The sequence below is a fragment of the Colossoma macropomum genome, unplaced genomic scaffold (assembly GCF_904425465.1).
Source record: "Colossoma macropomum unplaced genomic scaffold, Colossoma_macropomum, whole genome shotgun sequence".
NCBI lineage: Eukaryota > Metazoa > Chordata > Actinopteri > Characiformes > Serrasalmidae > Colossoma > Colossoma macropomum.
In genome coordinates, this window is record NW_023494791.1 from 22036008 (window position 1) to 22057244 (window position 21237).

Here is a 21237-nt window from a genome sequence, read left to right on the forward strand (position 1 = left end):
TGCATGCGTAATGCCTGATGAATGAGGCTATATTGTTTAGGTTGCTGTCACTAAAGAAGTAATGCAGAAAGACACTGAGCCTCTGAGCACACGCAGGTTTTACCAAATGCCTGAAGGTCACTGACCCACAGCAAGTTAGATGCAGAAGTAGCTGCAGATTCCATTTGCTAAGATGTAATCTGTGTGGGCTTGCTGGCCACTTGAATCCCAATGGGCCACTATACAGTCAAGAACGTGCTGAGATTGAGTGCTCGTTCATCCAATTCAGAAATGGAGAGGGTGGATTAACTCCTTGATGAATTGGGGTCCTTGAAAGAGCAAGATACAACACCTTTGATTTCTGTAAAAGTGCTGAAATGTCTTCAATGCCATTCCATTATTTCCACTCATAGGACCGTTAGACTACACTGTTTACTCCAGTCCAGCAGCAGGGGTCCCAGGAAAAACTGCACTTTACTAGTTATAGTATGTTTTGTCAATGACAGTAAAAATCTGTAAAATTAAAGTCTTTTCATTTCTTAGAAATACTGCCTTTTACTGTAATTCAAACATTTCACTTGTTCAAGTAGTTATTTTGACGTACAATAACCAGAGGTGTGGATTCAAGTCTGACTCGAGACCTGACCTGACAAAATCGAGAAAGACTTGCAACTTGACTTTGACTTGAAAACCAATGACTCAGACTTTAACTCGGACTTGAGCCTCATGACTTGGAAAAACTTGAGACCTGAAGTGAAAGGCGTCTAAATGCAGACGAGACTCTACACCACTGGTTACTTGCCATGTGAATGAATGTGTCCTGCTGTAAATTTGATAAACAGCAACATCGTCAAATCTCTGTTACTGTGCTTACACTCTGCTTATTTTATTACAGAAGACAAGTGAAGCATTAGCATTTAAGTTCGCCTCCATTAGCTAGAAACAAGCAAAGCATCAATAAGACCCTGTTCAGCGCTCTTACTGGAGAAACTTCCAGGTGACCATTTAGAAACAGAATTTTCTCTATTTGACCGATTTTAACAGCTTCTGCAGTTAAAACAAACATAACATTCCCCACAAAGCTGAAGCTGACTTTTTGTTCTCCAGCTTCATATTCGAATTTGCCATTGCACCTTAAATGGTGCAGCATTTAGGTGCCGGAATGTAACCGCTGCACCATTTAAGGTGCAATGGAAAATTCAAATAAGAAGTTTGCGAATAAAAAGTCAGCTTCAGCTTCGTACATTCACCATCATTTTGCTGTCTTTTCTGTAAACTTGGTTCAGCTTGGTCAGTTTCTGTTGTCTAAATTCAATTCAAACTAGCAGCTGCCCAATGTTCCCAAAAATCATCAAAAATATTTGCCTTCAAATATAATTTTTTCCATCTAAGAGTAGTTCACTACTCTTTGTGTATACGAGGGGTGCCCAATCCTGGTCATGGAGATCTACCACCCTGCAGAAATTAGCTCCAATAATAGCCTATCACAACTGATACTTCAGGGGGATCTGGATAATAGAGACAGGTGTGCTGGACCTTTATGTCTGTCGGGGTTATCTGTATACCATGGATTTTGTATTTTATTTGGAAGGTGAATAATGAAAAAAATTAATTAGTTAAAAAAAATTAATATACAGCCATACACTACTAACATGCTGTCATTAAAAGGCTGTATTACTGATCACTTTTTGGTGTTCAGTGTTGCACTGACCTTAAATTTGGTGAAAAATGCAAACTGACTTGTTTACGAAGATTAGAACTAGGGACTTGACTTGAGACTCGCCTGTACTGACTCGGGACTTAAATCAAGACTTGACTGTCTTGATCTGGGGCTTGACTTGAGTGTCAAGACTTACATGTGACTTGCAACTGAGTGACTTGTTCCCATCTCTGACAGTAACAGTCATAATAACAGTAACAACCACTAAAGTAAATGCAAATATCTGTGAAATAAAGGTGATAATTTGTTTTTGTGAATTAACATTCTAGTTCTCTACATTAACAGCAGTCTGAGAACACCTAATTATATATAGCATTTACCATCAAATTTTACAGTACTTTGATGGTGAAACTATTTTTTGTTTAATTGTGTAGAAAAACAGTACTGCTGACTGATACATTGTGATTGAAGCAAATATAATAACTTAAATGGTTTTAAAGTTGTGTTTTGGATGGTCAGCCATTTTTCCATGAATTTGTTCGTGAAAAGATATGTTTATCACAGCATCAACCTCCTTCTACTACACAACCCAAAGTCTATAAATATAAAGGGGAATTCCACTAATTTTCAATTTTTTGCTTAAATAAGTAATTCAGAGTGTGCTATTCCAGAGAAATTTACCAAGTCAGAGTTTCTCACAACAGGATAAATAGGAACCAGATGTCTGAAGTGTCTAAAGATTTTGGCCTAAAACATATTTTTTCCAAATTTACCACTATTTTACCATCATCAACTTTACATATAAAACTCAGATGACACGTATAGGTCTACAGGTTGATTAGTGGTTTTGGATAGTAAATAAAATGGCTATATTTTTGTTGTAGACATGGCAACCCCTGTTTCCTATCAGCAGCACTGCAAAGAAATCAGTCAGTAAGTTTCTCTAAAATAACCACTTCACACCAAACCACTCTGAATGACCCTGTTTACATTTCAACCAATGAATTATATGGTTTTGAAAAATCATGGAGTTTCATTTAAAAGCAGCTTCTGATTTGCTGACTTTATAATTTTGCCAACTGAGCATTTGAATAGGAAAAACTAATATATTGTTTCTTTGGTGAGTTTACAAATCAAAGCAGGAGTGTGAAGGTATATTCGTAAATGTATATAATTTCATTTTTCAATACTGACAGCAATTTTAAAAAGGTTGGTACTATAAAAAAAAGGCAGGACTATATACATTTAAAAACCTCAGTATACTGAGAACATATAAAGGAGTGCAATACAGCACAAAATTCTGCAGCAGCACTAGGCAGTTTATGCCAGAGCTGAGGACACAACCCTGATGTTTTCTTCTTCATCCGCAAACACAAACAAGCCTCAGGCTCAGAATTCCCTGAAAAACACCTCAAACTTCTAAATCCATTTACAGCAGGGCACAGGCTGCTCCCAGCCTACCAGTGATTTAACTTGGTTTTAGTCTAACAAAAGAATGTCCACAGATGATGTAAGGCATGAGTTTGGTAACCTAATCAGAATGTAGAACGTTTTCTGCTCAAGCTCACCTTTATTAGAGAAATGTGTTTTTTGACAAAATGCATTATTTGTCAACTGCTATTCTTTTTGAATCTCTTTATATTCAAACTGGTTAGAAATGGATATACAGCATTTCAGGATGAAACTCTTTAAATAGAGCTCTTCTGACTGGCTCCAAAGAAAGTAAGGTAGAAGTGTTGAGGAGTATTTAAGGACAGCTTCTGAAATGTGATAAAAATGCTGTACGTGGCCTTGGAGGGAGCACCCTATTTTACAAATGCAAAAGAAAATGACATTTTAACCAATAAGCATATGGCATTTCCAATGAAACACAAATGCATGACTGTTTAAATGTCTATGTGGGAAATGCAGCCCAACAAGTTATTTCTATCTAGGCTACAAGACTGTGAAAATGCCTTGCTAGTCACGAATCCTGAGTAAGGAGAGCATCTACAAATAGGAGTTTAAACTAATTATACCACAACCTACTTTTCATTTCTCTGATTGACAAGTAGAGTCTGGAATGGCATGCTTCATCAGATGTAGTGACTAAATGATCAGAAGACCACTGCTTCTGATCACTTCAGCAAGGCTGACTTCTCACACCTCCAAAATCTTCATATGTGAGAGTAAAATAATGAATTCAAGCAATATTATTATTATTCTTATTCATCAGTTCATCTGGATTGTTTCTGACTACTCGTCCAGTGTTTCTTCACCTGCCGCTCATGCTTAATCTAGAGTCATATGTAAAGGTTTGAAAACCCCCAGTCAAACAACATGTTTCGTTGATTTTCTAAGTGAAAATAAGTTAACACATCCTCTACAGAGAACATACTTACATATGACATTTTTCTGCAAATTATAATGCAAAATTTCTATTGATTTGCTGAATTTAGCATATTGGAATAAAAATAAATAAAAAATATGAAGTGTGTCATAAGTTTTGTGTAGGCCACATTTTATGTTTTATTTTTTCCCAAAATTAATTAAATTCAGCAAATAGACACTCATTGTACATTAATGTGCAGAAGCGGAACTTATTTTCACTGAGAAAATCAACAAAACTCAATAAAAAAAAAAAATCAACAACAACAACCGAAGTCAATAGGGTGCCTAAAATTTTGTATATGGCTATAAGTATAAAATAGCTCTTTGACTGTCATGATACTTTATATCATCACTCTCATAACAAGATCTCTCATCTCCACAATGGTACTTTAAAACAGAAGGAAAAACTTCACTTTTAAAGTAAGTTAATGTAACAATATCTTATTGCAAGTAACATTGGACTATTTTTATTGGTCCATTCGCCATGAAATGTTCACATAATATAAAGGACAGCATTTTCTTATGATAAACAATACAATTATGTGACATAACGTAATATAAATAGAGTAAAATAAAGATACAAGTTTTTGATATTACAGTGACTGTATGTTTTTATTTTTATAAAGAAGCATCTGGAGCTGTGATATATTAATATAATGCAGGGAAGCATCGGTCATCAGTTCCTCTGCACTACCTCTCATCTCTTCCTCAGAACTGTATAGAATCTAAAGCATTTGTAACCTGGATTGCACATAATCATTTTGGCTTTAAATGAAGTTCAAAATAACCAGCAAAAATAATACAAAGTGCTTAGTTTCCATGTTCTTAAGCATTTGTTCATACACTGTTGTCTTGCAAAGCAGTGTGAAACTACGGACTGGCAGCCATTTCTGATGATTACAGAGTCATCAAAGCCTCTTTGCACCAGACAAATGATCACAGCACTTATTTTTCCTCACTAGGGTTTGTCTCTAATTGTGCGGATGTGCCAGGGATCCATTACCTCGCACACTATATGGCACATCAGTCTTCAAAGGCACTGAACTCAGTTTCTAATCACCAATTGGGAGTGTAGTCCTCAGCGCTTTAGATGCTTGCTGGAAACATGTTAAAAACGGATTGCTCATTATTGTCGTATTAGCTCTGAGATTTCTCTGTTAGAACTCGTAACAGCTGTTATTCTCTGAAGCTCCATGGTCACTGTTTGGTAACAGAATCCAAAAATCTATGGCTTTGCTTTCCTACAGTGTCACATTCAACATGGAGGATGCTGTCTTGCAAGCAAGACCTCTCATTAAGCTGCAGCGGGATTCTGCAGAGCCAGTCTTGTGTAGGGAGAAATATGAGATGTGAAAGCAGTCAGCTTTTGGAATTTTGGAAAAGAGGTACCGCTAAGGGGTTTTTGAGCAATGCTGCAGAATAACCATTCTTGGTTCCCTAAAGAACTATGTTTGAAAAAGAGATGTGAGTGTGAAGAACCTTTTGAAGGTTTAAAGAATCTTCACATAAAAGGTTTTATGCCCATTTTAGGGTTCTTCCCAGAACCTTTATATATGCAGAACTTCTGTAAACTTTAAGCTTTTTTTTACATGTCATTTACTAAAATGGTTCTCTACAGAACCATCCATTAAAAGGCTCTAGTGGTTCTCAAACCATGTCTCAGGGCCCCCCAGACAGTCCACATTTTTGCTCTATTCCTATGTGTTGTGAGCTAGATTGGAATGAAAATGTGGACTGTGCCTGTCTAGGAGGCCCTGAGGACTTGCTTGAGAACCCCTGCTTTAGGGAACCAAAAAGGGTTCTTCTATGGTAGCGCTCACAAACCCTCCTCCTAGAAATCTCCTATAATGTTTGGTTCCAACCTGCATCCAACATTCTGCCCCTCCTCACAGCTAACACTAACACATCTGATCCAGCCAATCAAAGACTTCTGAAGAAGTGAATTAGCTGGAATAGGTGTGGCAGACTGTGGTTGGAACTAGATTCCTCAGGAAGGTACATTTCCAGGTCCAGGGTTGGTGACCACTGTTTTATAGCATCATATTCATATTCCTTATTTAAGAATGCATATTGCACATATATTTTGGCTTTAAATATATTATTTCTGTTGTGACAAAACCTTGTATGAAAAAACAGAACAAAATGTAGTTATGAGGTTTTGATACGATAGCCAGGATACGTACATACAGTTTCCTCTTTGGAAATATCCTTTATTATCCTTTTAGGATAATAAAGAATCTAATCTAATACATTTTTCTTCCATATGGGTAACTATACCATATTCTTTAACTCAAAACAATAGTGGAACCCTTTCTGGTGCTATATAGAACGACTTTTTTTTAAACCAAATATATATATTTTTTTCCGAAGAACCATTTCTACATTCAGATGGTTTATTGAGTGTTCATGGTTCTATATAGAACTACTGCCTTTACTGAAGAACCCTTGAAGAACCATTTTTTAAAGAGTGTATCACCAATAGAACTGATGATGTAAAAGCATGTTTCACAGCGTTTGATAATCTAACCAGAATGTAGAATCTTCTCCTCTCAAGCTCAGTAGCTTAGTGATATTTATAATATAAAGAGTATCCAAGACCAAACCTTGACTGTGAAAGTGGAAGAAACAGTATAACCCAAGCATTGTTGAGTTTTTGAGATATCAGGGTTTTGGACTCAAAAACGACGAAAAGAAGCTTCTCAAATGTGATAAAAAAAATCAGTAAATAATAAGTGCTATTATTGTGAAATGCTAAAGGGCTCAGCCACAAAGTGGAAAACCACCCAAACTCTCGGCTGATAAGTGCCGAAGTATGTAACACATAAAATCACCTAACCTCTGTTGCACTCCTCACTACAGCGTTCCAAACTACCTCTGGGAGCAACATCAGCACAAGCACTGTGCGTTGAGAGCTGAGCAGCCACACACAAGCCTAAGACCACTGTTCGCAATGCCAAGTGTTGGCTGGAGTGGTGTAAAGCACTCTGGAGCAGTGGAAATGTGTTCTCTGGAGTGGTGAATCATGCTGGGGCTGTTTTTCAGGGTTTGGGTTCAGTCCCTTATTTCTAGTGCAGGGTAATGTTAATGCTACATACAAAGACATTTTAGAAATGATATGCTTCCAACTTTGTGGCAACAGTTTAGGAAAGTCCTTTTCCTGGTCCAGCATAACTGTGCCCCTGTGTACAAAGTGAGGTCCACTAAGACATAGTTTGATGAGTTTGGTGTGGGGGAGCTCCAGTGGTCTACACAGAGCCCTGACCTAAACCACACTGAACTGGGATGAATTGGAATGTTGATTGTGAGCCAGGCCTTCTTGTCCAACATCAGTGCCTGACCTTACAAATGCTCTTTTGACTAAAGGGGCACAAATTCTGACATACTTCAAAATCTTAGGGGGCAAATGTCAACTCCATATTAATGCCCATGGTTTTGGAATGAGACCTTCAACAAGTTGTCAGGTCCACATACTTTTGGCCAGGTGCTTCAACTGTTGTACGCTCTGTTCTATGGTCCAAATTTATACTGAAAGTGATGGAAAGGCTTTATCTGAGCCAACAGCCATAAAAAGACATGGAACCTGGTCTGGTGTAGGGTGGTTTGAGTTCAGGGGTTTGACATTTTAGATACATGTGAAGTGAAGTGGCACTGAAGAAGATTTAGCATGCTAAGAGATGACAACCAGCCCTAAGGCTTTGGCATGCAGCAATAGCCAGAATTGTGTAGCAGCTGACAATAGAGACAGAAATAACAGGCCATTTTACTGCTCCCTTTCTGCATTGTGATAGCACTATTTATGAGCTAATAAAATCGTCTGTCATGGCTGTAAGTTCTAATAACTGGTTTGTCACTGAAAATGGGTTTTTAATAGGAAGGTATAAAACTTATATGAAACTAACAATCAATTGCAGCTACTATGAAAGCAAGAGGACCACATCAAAACTTGAGGCCATTTGACTGTCCTGGCCCATTAAGGGGTTAACTTCCCTTCTTTTTTCCAATTAGAAACAGTATCATTGAAAATCATAATAAAAGCGCTTTTGCCACAGAACAATATGAGCCAAATCTAATAATCAGGTAGAGCAGGTTTTATTGCTATCAGTGGCGAACCAGCTTTCATTACTATTACAAAACCCCAGGATTAGCTTGTTGCTAGGGAACACCAGAACATGTTCTGTCTTTTTGTGTCATCTACTTCTGTGCAATCTGCTCATTGATGCAGCCTTGTTATTGTGTTTTTTTCCAACTGAGTTCTCTACATTCCAAATATGGATTAGCAAACGCGATAACCAAGGACGCTTTGCGGAGTTTGAGAATTAGCCACAGATCACGAATGTCCATAAGTGTCCTTGAGCGACACGTCACGTCCACACAATAGGACATTGTTAAAAGAGAAAGAGTCTGACAAACACTTGAAAGGCCCATGTTCATGACTAATTTTAAATAAATTCTACTGCAAGAAACACAACACTGTTTAAAAAGCAACTGTCAGTTCCACAAAGGCGAGCTCTGAGAGTGACACACTCGTGAAGTCAACATAAACCATTGTTTGGTGGAACAAGAGGCAAAAAGGGCCATCAAAACTCCCTCAAAAGCTTCTTTTCTCTTACATGACAGTGCTTGGCCCCATTTAAATGAAAGTCATCAGACAGAGTGGAGGAAAAATAAAGTAGCTACAATGGATCAAGACAAAATAATCTGGGTGAGTCAAGCATAAAAAGCCAAATTAAAGCTTATGCAAGAGACGTTAACGCGCAGGACGTCAACCACTCTGCCTGTGGCTAAATCAGACAGTGCAGTTCCCGTCCTAGCACCTGGAGCCAATCCATTAAAGCTCATCCAGACGCTCTGTCTGCACCTATCTGTCCATGCCAGAGTCTGGCACCGATTCAGAGCGTGCTGTTATTTGTCAAGCTCAGGTGTGATTGAAGGCTGACGGATCATGGTTTACAGGTTCCTCGATGCATTGAAGTGTCAGAGAGAGTAGGGCTTATAGTCAATCTGCAGCACATACCCAGTAGAGTTCTGCTCCACTGTAACCCTTTAAAGCCAGCTAATATGTAAACAACATAATCTAACATGGGCAAAACTTTGTAGTTTTTGTGTCACAAATCACCATTATGAGCAATGAAACAGATGAACAGGAATATACTTCATACTTCATTCAAAAAATCAATAATAAACCTGCGGTAAACGTGTATGTTCAACGCTCACTAAGAAACAACTACAGTGCACCCAACAATAAAGGCAGCATTGGCTTTTTTATTTAGTGATAGAAAACATACGGTCCCCTGTCCACTTCATTTTTCTTGTGTTTCAAGACAATGGCTGAAATATTCAGATGAGAAATGGAAATGACCCTTATTACTGTTTTTAGCCAAGTCAAAGTATGTGCACCTGGACAATGTCCAGCTCAGAGAAGTATATTACGAGCATAAAAAGCACAACACTTCAGAAGTCATGAAAATGAAGCTTGAAAACAGTGTTCTGTGCCTCACAGCAGAATTGCTGTAAACAGCAACGGTACACAACCTATAACTGTGGCTCTGATCATATGTTGAGTGATGCTGTTATGCACTATGCTGCCTTATAAAGTGTTTTGAGATCACACAAATAAGCCCCTTCAATGAATAAACATATATTAACCATTGCACCTGTTTTTGGATTAACAGTTCTTTTGTTTTCTCTTTTATTTTGTATAACCTTTACAATAAATGACAAACTATGCTTTTTACATTTTAGTGGCCCCTGTATTTAACATACAGGGCATCAAACAATGCCGCACCATGCTTATATGACTCATGCTTTATATGATTTTAAAAATATATCATATATACTCTTTTTTATCGCAAGGGCTCAAATGTTTCTCAGTGCACAAAATGGTTGGCTTCAACATCCACGGTTCTAGAAAAAGCAACATCCATTTAATTCTACAGATACGACCAACAGCAAAAGTTGGGCAAAGTGAGCACTTAACACTGTGGTACACTCATGTTGCTGCAGGAGATGGCAGAGTTTTCTGTCTCTGCTCCATTGAATATCCATCTACCATCATAATGCAAATGCAGCATTATTGTTAAGGTATTGGTAACTGAAGGTTAAATTTAGGGTTGTTAAGAGTGGCTATGAAGGTTTTCTCACAATACCTGCATCATTCAACTGAACACCTATTGCTAAATAACGACTCGCTTTATGTTGCAGAAAAGTTTCAAGTTTCAACTTTAGCACATACAAAATCAGAAAATGGACAACTTTTATAAGATAAAATTTGACCTGCAGCCCATTTGGTCAGATTTGTAAGAAGAGTGTGACAGCAGACCTACATCAAATTTCAAACGTCTTGTTGCCCAGCAAGCTTTTAAATTGGCAGCTGGGAAGATCAGAACAATAAAAAAAACTGGAATTAGACAAAACAAACAGAATACAATCAATCAAGATGGGCTGTGAAAAACTTTACAGACTGACTGGAACAAAAGAACACTGAGGTTAATCTGGCAAATACTGAAAAAGCTGAGCTGAACCTGATATTGTGACAGTTTTAAGGTTCTAATCGTAACACAAATGGATACTTTTTTGGAGTAAGAAATCACCAATGATGAAGCAGATTTCAATGTTCTTTGCTTTATTTTTTTCTTTATTTTCAGAACTGTTAAAGGCATGAAAAACATCATGACTAACATCAAGTCTTCAGCTTGTTCCTGTGACCCAGTCACAACTGTGTTGTTATTCGTGTAACACACTCCCTGTTGTTCTATTGCTTAACTATTAAATTCATCTTAAAGTTCAGCTGCACTTAAGACATTATTTTGAATGCTAGACAAAGAGGAGGGGAGTATCTGCAACCCCAAATCAGAAAATGTTGGGATGTTATGTTAAATAAAAATTGAGAAGTGATTTGTAAATTAGTTTTGACCTGTATTACATTGAAAACAATACATATTTTGCACATTACAGCACATTGTTTGATGTTTTACTGCATGTATTTTATTGTTTTTTCAAAATAAACATTTTAAACATTTCAAAATAAATATTTTTTTATTTCATTTTAATTCTTGCAACATATTTAAAAAAAAGGCAGTAAAACATTTACCACTTTGTAATGCTGCCATTCCTTTTCACAACACTTGTGTAGGAACACCAAGTGATAAAGCATTTCAGTCGTATTTTTGGCCCATTTTGTGCATTAAAATGCACACACATTCTCTATTGGGGACAGATCAGGACTACTTGTCCTCTTCTGCAGCCATGCCATTGTGATGTGTGCAGAATGTGGTTTTGCATTGTCTTGGTGAAATATGCAAGGCGTCCATGGAAAAGATGTCATCTTGAAGGCAGCACATGTTACTCCAAAAACGCTAGTTACCTTTGCCAAGAGCACTGACACACCATGACAGACCCTGGCTTTTGGACTTGCTGCTGGTAACAGTCTGCATGGTCCTTTTCAACTTTGGTCTAGAGCAAACAGCATCCATTGCTTCCAAAAAAAGACCCCAAATACTGATTCGTCGGACAATAGTACACGTGTCCACTGTGTGATGGTCCATCCCAGATGCCTCCAGGCCCAAAGAAGTCGGCGGCACTTCTGGACATGGTTAACATTAGGCTTCCTTTTGCCACAGTACAGTTTTAACTGGCATTTGTGGATGTAACTACATATTGCAGTGCTTGATAAAGGTTTGCCAAAGTAACCCTGAGCCCATGTGGTGATATTGCAGTTATTCAGCTTAGGTTTGCGTCTCTGCCCTTTACGCACTGTAATCCCTCCAGATTCCTTGAGTCTTTTAATAATGTGTTTTTAATAATGCACTGTAGAGGGTGAAATACCCAAATCACTTCCTGTCTATCTTTGAGGAACATTGTTTTTAAACATTTCAATAATTTTCTCATGCATTTGTTGGCATACTGGTGGTCCTCTGCCCATATTTCCTCCTAAAGGACTAGGCCTTTCCTGGATGCTGCTTTTGTACTAAATCACGATTACAATCACCTGTTGACGTCACCTGTTTAAAATCACATCATTATTTAATTCCTTTACCTCATTAATAGCCCTAAACTGCCCCCGTCTCAACTTTTTTTGGAATGTGTTGCAGGCCTGAATGGCAGGAATGGAAGTATATTTACATATAAAATAAAGTTGACCAGACAAAACATGAAATATCTTGTGTTCATACTGTCTGCAGTGAAATACAAGTCAAAGTAAATTTTAGAAATCACTGCGCTTTTTTTAAATTTGCGTTTTCCATACTTTCCTAACTCTTTCTGATTTGGCGTTTTATAAAGTATCTACTGTGTATCTCACAGTAGCACACAGAAAAGATAGCTGATACTGTTCACTATGCTGAACATGCATGTCCCACCTACTCTGGAGGGCAGATTTTAATGAGTTAAAGGGGCCAAAGCCAAAGTCTCTGAATGTATAGCTGGTAGCCCCAAACCAGTAACTATATGGGATGCTCTCTATATGGTTCCTTCAGGCCTTTCAGACATTTATTCATCGTAACATAGTGTGCTCTGATTTCCTTCTTTCACTTTGGATGTTTTCCATCACTACAGTCATAAATACTTTGTTCATCAAGCTCCAGTCCCTGAAATCAATGTTTCCTGCACGCTGTCAGAAGGCAACAGATAGACAGTTGGACTGAATGAACTTCTCCTTGTTGTGGGGATGTGCACTGCCAATTGGACACGAAACAGCATGAACAAATCAGAGAGGTCGCAGTGTTCCACTATTTATATTACAAACATTACCGAACTCACTGGGTCAGTGCACTGCAGGACTAATGTAGAGACCAGCATGAGGGGCAGTCAGGAGTCTGCAGCACACTGGGGTTCATTACAAATTCCACAGAGATCCATAAAGCTGCTGAAAGATGAAAATGCACTTGAACCGACGTTTCCATTTTATGGAACCATACATCTGTAATGTGTTTGTCATGTGCTGACATGTAGTCAATGAAGTGAAGATCAGCCAGATCAATTTTAATCAACATGTCACCATTTATGTTTAGAACAATGACCACCAACATATAGTTTCTCATCTGTTCAGATGAACCTTTTTCCTCTGGGTTTCATTATTTGAACACTGACTGAACATTAGTTAAGTCTATGAGAACCTCGACTTCAAATGACTTCCCCAGCGAAACAATGATTAACCCACATTTACTGTGGATCATAATGTCAAACATGAATGAGGAAGGATTCAAATTTATGGGTGCAGTAGCAATTGTGTTAAAAGTGAATACCACATTTTAAAATTAAACAAAATCCTTTTGTTGGTTAATTGTTGAGGTGACAAACCAAATCATTCACAGTGGTGTGATGATATATAGTTCCTTGTAGTAAAGCTTGCAGATGTAGATTTCTTTACAGTGGTGGTGATGGGAACCTGGGGTTGCAATATCTGTAATGCAGATATATGTATTATATTTACAATGAAAAATGACCTCTGAACCTACATGTGACTTCTGAGTTTTATATAAGTAGTTAGTAGTTAGTAGTAGTTTATATTAAGTACTTAAGTAGTGTTTAAAATGGTAAAATAGTGTTAAATCTGTAAAAAAAGTATTTTGGGACTATTTTGCCTTTGAATTTAAAAAATTATCTTTTAGAGCAAAAGCATATCTCAAAACTATGTCCCAGACGTCAACATATTCATAACTATACTGTGTAATAGCTTTCTGTGAGGGAGCTTTTAGAGGCATTGAACTCTTCAGATGTCTGGTTTCTATCACCACCACTGTGAACTAGTAAGTTTATCTAGAATGCCGCATTTCACATGAAACTGCCCTGAATGACTATGTTTATGTCTCAACCATTTAATTATACCGAAATGTTGAAAAATCTGTGAAATTATTCTTTAAATTTGCATCAGAGACGTACACCATGGAGGTATGTGCCAAAATATATTGTAACATTTAAAATCCATTACTAAAATCCATGACTCATGTAATGCCTCCTAAAGCCCTTTTTGGCAGCCATGTATGGTCCAGACTCATGCTCGATTTGAGCACAACACATGCGGCTGAGTTTACATTCACAAATGCCACGATCGCTTTAATCAAACTAGAACATCGGAAGAAATTTACCTTTCATTATAAACAACAATGGCAGACCTGAGAGGCAAAATCAACACTGCTTGTCTAAGCTTACTTGAAGGACGTGTTTTAGGGAGAAAAGGACACAGGAAGTGGACGATGGAAGTTGGCTGTTTAGACTGGCTACACGTGAATATCAATCAAGCTAAAGCACAAATACAAATAAATCAGTTGTACTTCAGGCTGTCCACAGGAGCTGAAGTGATTGTGGTATTGATGTCTTTTAACTATGAAGTGTGCCTGACATAAATGTCACAGGTAATGAGTGGAGCAGAAGGATTAAAATGTGAAAGGTCAGCTTTTGATTTATTAGGCATATCAAAGCGCCAGTTTTCTCTGTTGTACCTTGCATAAGCTGTTCTGGGGAAACAAAAACATGAAGAGTAAGTAACCTCTGTGCATTTTAAAAACCCCATTAAAAGGGAATCTCAACTGAAAATCTCAAGTCACATACCTCACTGCCCTGCTATTCAGATACTGTGGTACTAAAGACAGATATGGATCTGACACAGCTGAGCGTCCTCTGTTCGTTTTTCCATGTCTCCCCCTTCATGTAGCAAAAAGCCTTCTGTAAGTACAGTGGCCAGTGGAGGTAGAGATGTTGGGTGCAACTCTTGAGCTTCTCCATGACAACAAAAAGCTAGGCATTATTAGAATTCCCCTCTGTTTTCCTTCTCTGTTCACTAAAAGATTGATTTTCCACATGATTGTGCCGCGCCACTCCTGTTTGTCATGTGCTGAGCTCCATAAGCGCTCCTGAACACTAGACGTTGTTTTGTGGGGGTTAATAACTGGGAGAATGTAAATGCAATTATCTATCGCTGAGGGTGCCACTGGCTCCTAGCAGAGATTTCTGAACATTAGTGCTGTAACCTATGATTTATGCATTGTGCCAAATGAAGCTTCCTAAATGGTTTTTGGCTTATATGTATGTTTTTTTCTCTCTTTTTTTAGATATCTATTTATTGAAAGGTTCTTTAGGGAAGCAAAAGTGGTTCTTCTGTGGTATTGTGACAAAGAACACCTTTGGGGGCCTTTAAGAGTGTAGACAGTGAATAAGATGGTGGACAAGATTCACTGAGAGAGCCATGTCCTCTGAAAAGGAAGGGTTTCATAGCAAAACATTGTAAACCACTTTCAGGAATTTTTGGGGGTGGCATTATATCAACATACCTTTGGGTCAATTTTTTATCCATTCATTGATTCGCTGCATCAATTTTTCTCTTAAAGAGTCCATATCATGGAAAACTGAATTTCCTTCAATTCTTTTAATTAAAGAGTTTGATTTAGTATGTAAACAGTACTAAAGTAAAGCTGCAAATTGTGACGTTCACCCCCCCATACATGGACACTAAGCAACAAAAATGTCCTGCTTGAATTAACTGTGGTTGTGATGTCACCACAACCAATGCATTTATACATAATCTGCCAACTCAGCGTAGGCAGTTTAGCCCCGCCCATTCACTTTTTGTAGACGTTATAAGGAGCGCTTCATCCTGGACTCTGAATGAATCACAATACAGGGCAGCCAATCTGAAAAGATGTCATTCTCAGAGAGACAGTAACTAAAACAGCCTGGGCTTTGAAATGGTCATGTAAAAATGAATTGTGACTGTGAAACGTGCACAAATCTTATAAGTAGACAACAAGAAAACAAGAAAAGAAAAGAAAAGAAAAGAAAAGAAAAATGTCGAATATGGACTGAGGGATTTAAACAAAGGTATTTTTGCTAGCTAATTCGTTTTGCTAAGTAACTCACAACACATATTTGGATGTTTTTACATTTCACCAGATTGTACTGCTTTGTGGCCGTGTTGCTAAAATGCAAGCAAGTTTAGCTGTCCAGAGTAAAAGTGAATGCAGAGTGCTGGGCTAGCTCTGATCCCTGAGTCTAATACTGATTGTAAAGTAATAAAAAAACTGATCACTGTAATCTACCACTGAATGTTGTTACCCTTGTAAATATATTATTATTTTCAACTCTTGTAATTAGCATTGTTAACATATTGTCACTGTTCATAAAGAAACGTATCGCCATTTTTGTCAATTTTTATTCTTCCATACCATTTGAACAAGGTGGCTGTCCTTTACACTGTGTGAAAATTTCATGATGAATGGACCAATAGAAAAGCTCCATAATGACTTGAAATAAAATATCTTTACATTAATTTCTATTACAATTTAAGAAAGTTTCTGCCTTTTCCTGTAAAGTTACCATCTTTGAGGTGAATGTTTTTCACTGGACAGTGATGATATGTATAATGTAAATGAATGGGTGACTGGATGAGTGTGTGCAGAACTCAGAACTCATAAATGATTTAGTGTTTATACTAAATTGATGATGAGATGTTTAGTTTGTGGGGTTGGCATGGTGGGAGGATAGGTGGGCTTCTAGCCCAAACAGTACATGCTCTGTGTGAATGTGGCCCCAGGTCAAATCTGACTGATGACCCTGATGACCCCTGATGAGTACTGAGTTGAAAGGAAGTATCTGAATATTTTAAGATGAGTAAAAGAAGAGATATTACCACTTACACCATTCATAGTCATGCCTTCCTTTGTACAGCATAGCTTCTAAAGGTCAAAGCTTCTGGTAATACATAAGATTGCTTCTACATGTGCACGAACTGAACCTTGCGATGAACGAGTTCCTACCCTCTTTGCATTCTGTACCTATTAGTAGCCAAACATTTCCTGCTCCATGTTTGCAAATTGTACATTCATTTTTCATGCACTATAAGCTGGCATCTCAGGGGGTCCCTCATTCAGCGTGATAATTGCCCTCTTACTCTGGCTTCTTTCAGACATACTTGCATTTAATGTTTCCTTTCCACATTTCAGAAATGAATGTGAAACTTGGGCTCATTCTTGCTTGGTGTGGTTCAGTTTGTGTTTCTTTGTTGCTTATGACAATTCAGTTCCACCTAAATATTAGGAGACACAAAGGCGTTTTGACTTCATTAAAAGCTTCCAACATATGAATTATGATACTACATCACTATTAGACTAACAGCATTAGAAACTGGGTTGATGTTCACTTCAAATTTGCAGCAGAGGAAATGCTCAGGATTAGACACGATGACTCTGGCACGACTCTCACGGAAAGAATGTCTTTAAATGGCCTTGTATTATCAGCTCATATTTGCTTAGCCCGGAGGCCTTTTTTAATGGCAGATAATATAGCCCAATAAACCAATATCAACCTGCAATCAAATAATTAATCACAGGTAGGTCACGGCTACAGGCCAGAGGCACGTTCCTCTAAAAACGTAATTGGTTGATAAACTCTCAGTGGACCCTGTAGCTTTACAAAGCACAAAAAATCAAATTAGTCCACCTTATGTAAGTCTTACCCATATACCCCTACATACCAGACTCAAACCATTAAATGTCTGTTTTTTTACAGAAATGACCCTGTCTACCAAGTCAGAAATTTATATCAAATCACCAAATGCTTTTTGTTGTCCATTAGATTAAAAGCCTGCTTCTTACTGACTGGCATGACTTAGGCTTAAAAAGGCTCTATATATATCCTAACAGGGCTAGTTTTAGTGACATGTACAGTTGTATGCAAAGGTTTGTGTGCCAAAATTACGTTTTGTTGATTTTCTAAGTAAAAAAAGTTAGCACATCCTCTTTCAAATTAGGAAAAATAAAACATGAAATGTGGCCTGTGCAAAAGTTATGACATTTTATTGTGTTATTTTTTCCACTTTCTAAATCTCAGCAAATAAACATAAATTGTGCACTAATTTTAACATATTTTCACCTAGAAAACCATCTAATTATGTAATTTAACCAGGGGTGTTCAAACCTTTACATATTACTGTATGTGGACAATAACTACATTTCAAGACCCCAAGCAACAACAGCTACAAGCAGCAGACCAGTTTTTGGTAGAGTAACATCAGAAGCTTTGGGACAGCACTGGAACTGACCCTGTGCTACAGTCTGTATGTTTGGGATGCTCTTTCTTTAGGGGTGTGCAATATGACAAAAATATAACATCACAATACTTGGAGACATTTTCATGATAGATGGAATTTCTGAAGGTGTTTCTGAAGTCTGATAAGTTGGTACAGTCAATAAAACCCCAGAGGTGCCACATTTCAAAAATACTATCAGCAACTATGAATAAGGTTTATACTCAAACATTTAACGTTTCTCATAATGTTCTACAGTGAATCCTGTAAAACAGTACCAATTCTTATGAAGTACGCAGTTGGTCTGTGTTCTTTAAGTACTGACAATATTCATGAGATACTCAGAAAAGCATCTTGTAATTTATCATGATAGTGACAACATGCTGCCATACTGCCTACCAAGCAGTGGCAGATAAATAATTATTCCTTAATGATAACAATAATGATATTAAAGCCTATTGTGACAAAATGTATCACAATAACAATAACATATTGTCATATTGCCGATCCCTGCTCTCCATTGCAATCGTGTGTGAAGTTCTGTGGATTCAGTGGCTTCACTTTTAGGAAATCCTGACCAGAGCCCTGAAACGGTCAGTGTTATTCTGTAGTTGTAACAGCATGGTGGACGTCTAGAAGAAGTGTCACTAATTTATGTGGTCTTTCCCAACCCTCAAGGTCCAGTTCCAGTGGTTGGTCACTTCTTGTGTTACTATACTGCAGTTCAGTAACTCCTCAAAGGATGCATTCACTTATTAAACATCATATGTCTACCATTCAGTGTAAGATTCAAATGTTACTGCATATGTAACGACTTACTGTTTACATATTTACATGTACCTCATTATTTAAGTGTGATCTGTATCAATGTGACACAAAGCTTACGAAGTGGTCTCTCCCTCACTCTCTCTCTCTCTCTCTCACACACACACACACACGCTCAGCCATCTCAAAGCCACATCTGACAGCATGAAAAACAACAACTTCGAGTGCACGCGTCTGCTTGTTTGCCTCTCTGAACAGGCTCCTCACTTCCCAGCATCACTGCCTATTCAGACCCTCACAGTGCTTTCAACAGGTACCCTGCTGTCTCTGTCCACACGGATCAGCAGAACTCAGCCGGTCACCTGTGGGTTTGTCTTTCTGTCCACAAGCGAATGGACCTGTTCCACACGACTCACCTGATAATCACATACATCACCAGGACGTTGCCCACCAGTCCCACCACACACACGATGGAGTAAACCGCAGTGATGATGATGGCGATGACCACGGGAGTGGAGCCTTTATTTATATCAGTCGTCAGGTTACACCTCGAGTCGGGGTCCAAAACGCTCGCGTTACCGCTGAAGTTTCGGCAAAGCACGCTGCTGCTGTTCGCCATGAGCAGGTCTGCAAACTGATAGAGAGCATCCGACACGTTCGCCCCGCTCTCCATAGCGCTCACAGGTTCAACAGAGCAGCCGAACCGGTGCAGTTTATCAGTCACTTTCTCCCTCCCTCCTTCCCTCTCTCTTTCTCTCTCTCTCTTATCGAAAACCTGTCCGAGCCCTCGAGTCGTGCAGAGCCTCTGAAGCGGGCGCCCTCCTCGCTCCTCAGCGGGCTCGTGTGGCAGGCTGCTCACTTTGTGACTGCGGGGTCCAGCACTTTATATGGCCAGTCACATCATCACCAGCAGCACACAGCGCTCACAGACCGACAGGGTTTCTCTCGTTTTATCCAGCCAAATGACGTCACGCATGAAAGCACGTGACCCGAGGCTCTGGGTTTTTTGAAAAGCGACTGAAGTCTTGAAACGGTGGAGAGGACAGAGGGCTTATCTGCCCTGTCAGCTGTTCATACCTTTATAGGTGCTATTGGGTTCACTTAACGAGCCTCGCTTCATTCACTTACTGAATCATTTACTTGCCGAGTCATTAACTCACTCACTCACTTACTCACTCACTGAATCGTTCACTCACCGAGTCATTAACTCACTCACTTACTTATTCATTTACTTAATTATTCACTCACTCAGTAAATCCTTCACTCACTCACGGAATCATTCACTCGCCGAGCCATTAACTCACTCACTCACTTATTCGTTTACTTAATCATTCATTCACTCACTGAATCATTCACTTACTCACTAACTCACTCACTCATTTACTTCGTCACTCACTCAACTTAAACATCCACAACACTAACTCATGTTCTCACTCCCTCAGTCCCTCACTCAGTGACTCACTCACTCACTCACTCACTCATTCATTTGATAATCATTTAATTCATTCACTCATGCACTCACATACTTACTCGCTTATTCAATCCTTCACTCACTCACTGAATTATCCATTCACTCACCCACTGCATCATTCACTTACTCCCACACTGAATCATTCACTTACACTCATAAACTGAATCATTCGCTCACTCACTCACTGAATCATTCACTTACTCATACACTGAATCATTTGCTCACTCACTCACTGAATCATTCACTCCCTCACTGAATCATTCACTTACACTCACTAAATCATTCACTCACTCACTCACTGAATCAATCACTCACTCATACACTGAATCATTTGCTCACTCACCCACTAAATCATTCACTCACCGAATCATTAACTCATTCACTCACTCACTTACTTAGTCATTTACTTAATTATTCACTCACTCAGTAAATCCTTCACTCACTCACTGAATCATTCACTTACTCATACACTGAATCATTTGCTCACCCACTCACTGAATCATTCACTCCCTCACTGAATCATTCACTTACACTCACTAAATCATTCACTCACTCACTCACTGAATCATTCACTTACTCATACACTGAATCATTTGCTCACTCACTCAATAAATCATTCACTCACCGAATCATTAACTCACTCACTCACTCACTTACTTATTCATTTACTTAATTATTCACTCACTCAGTAAATCATTCACTCATTCACTGAATCGTTCACTCACTGAGTCATTAACTCACTCACTCACTCACTTATTCATTCACTGAATCATTCACTTATTCACTCACTGAATCATTCACTTACTCCCTCACTGAATCATTCACTTACACTCACTTACTGAATCAATCACTCACTCACTCACTGAATCATTCACTCGCTCACTCAATCACTGAATCTTAGGCTCACTCACTCACTGAATCATTCACTCACTCACTCCTGTGTAGCTGCTCATGTGTGTAGAATGGGTTCACACA

General features: G+C 38.5%; 1 protein-coding gene across 1 annotated transcript in view; it reads right to left on the minus strand.

The window, feature by feature from the left end:
• Positions 1 to 19464, minus strand: part of oprm1 (opioid receptor, mu 1) — a 28312-nt gene extending 8848 nt beyond the window's left edge. Inside the window, exon 1 of the mRNA XM_036574422.1 lies at positions 19208 to 19464. Coding sequence (XP_036430315.1) covers positions 19208 to 19464 — 257 coding nt within the window. The remainder of the gene's footprint in view (positions 1 to 19207) is intronic.
• Positions 19465 to 21237: the final 1773 nt, after the last annotated feature.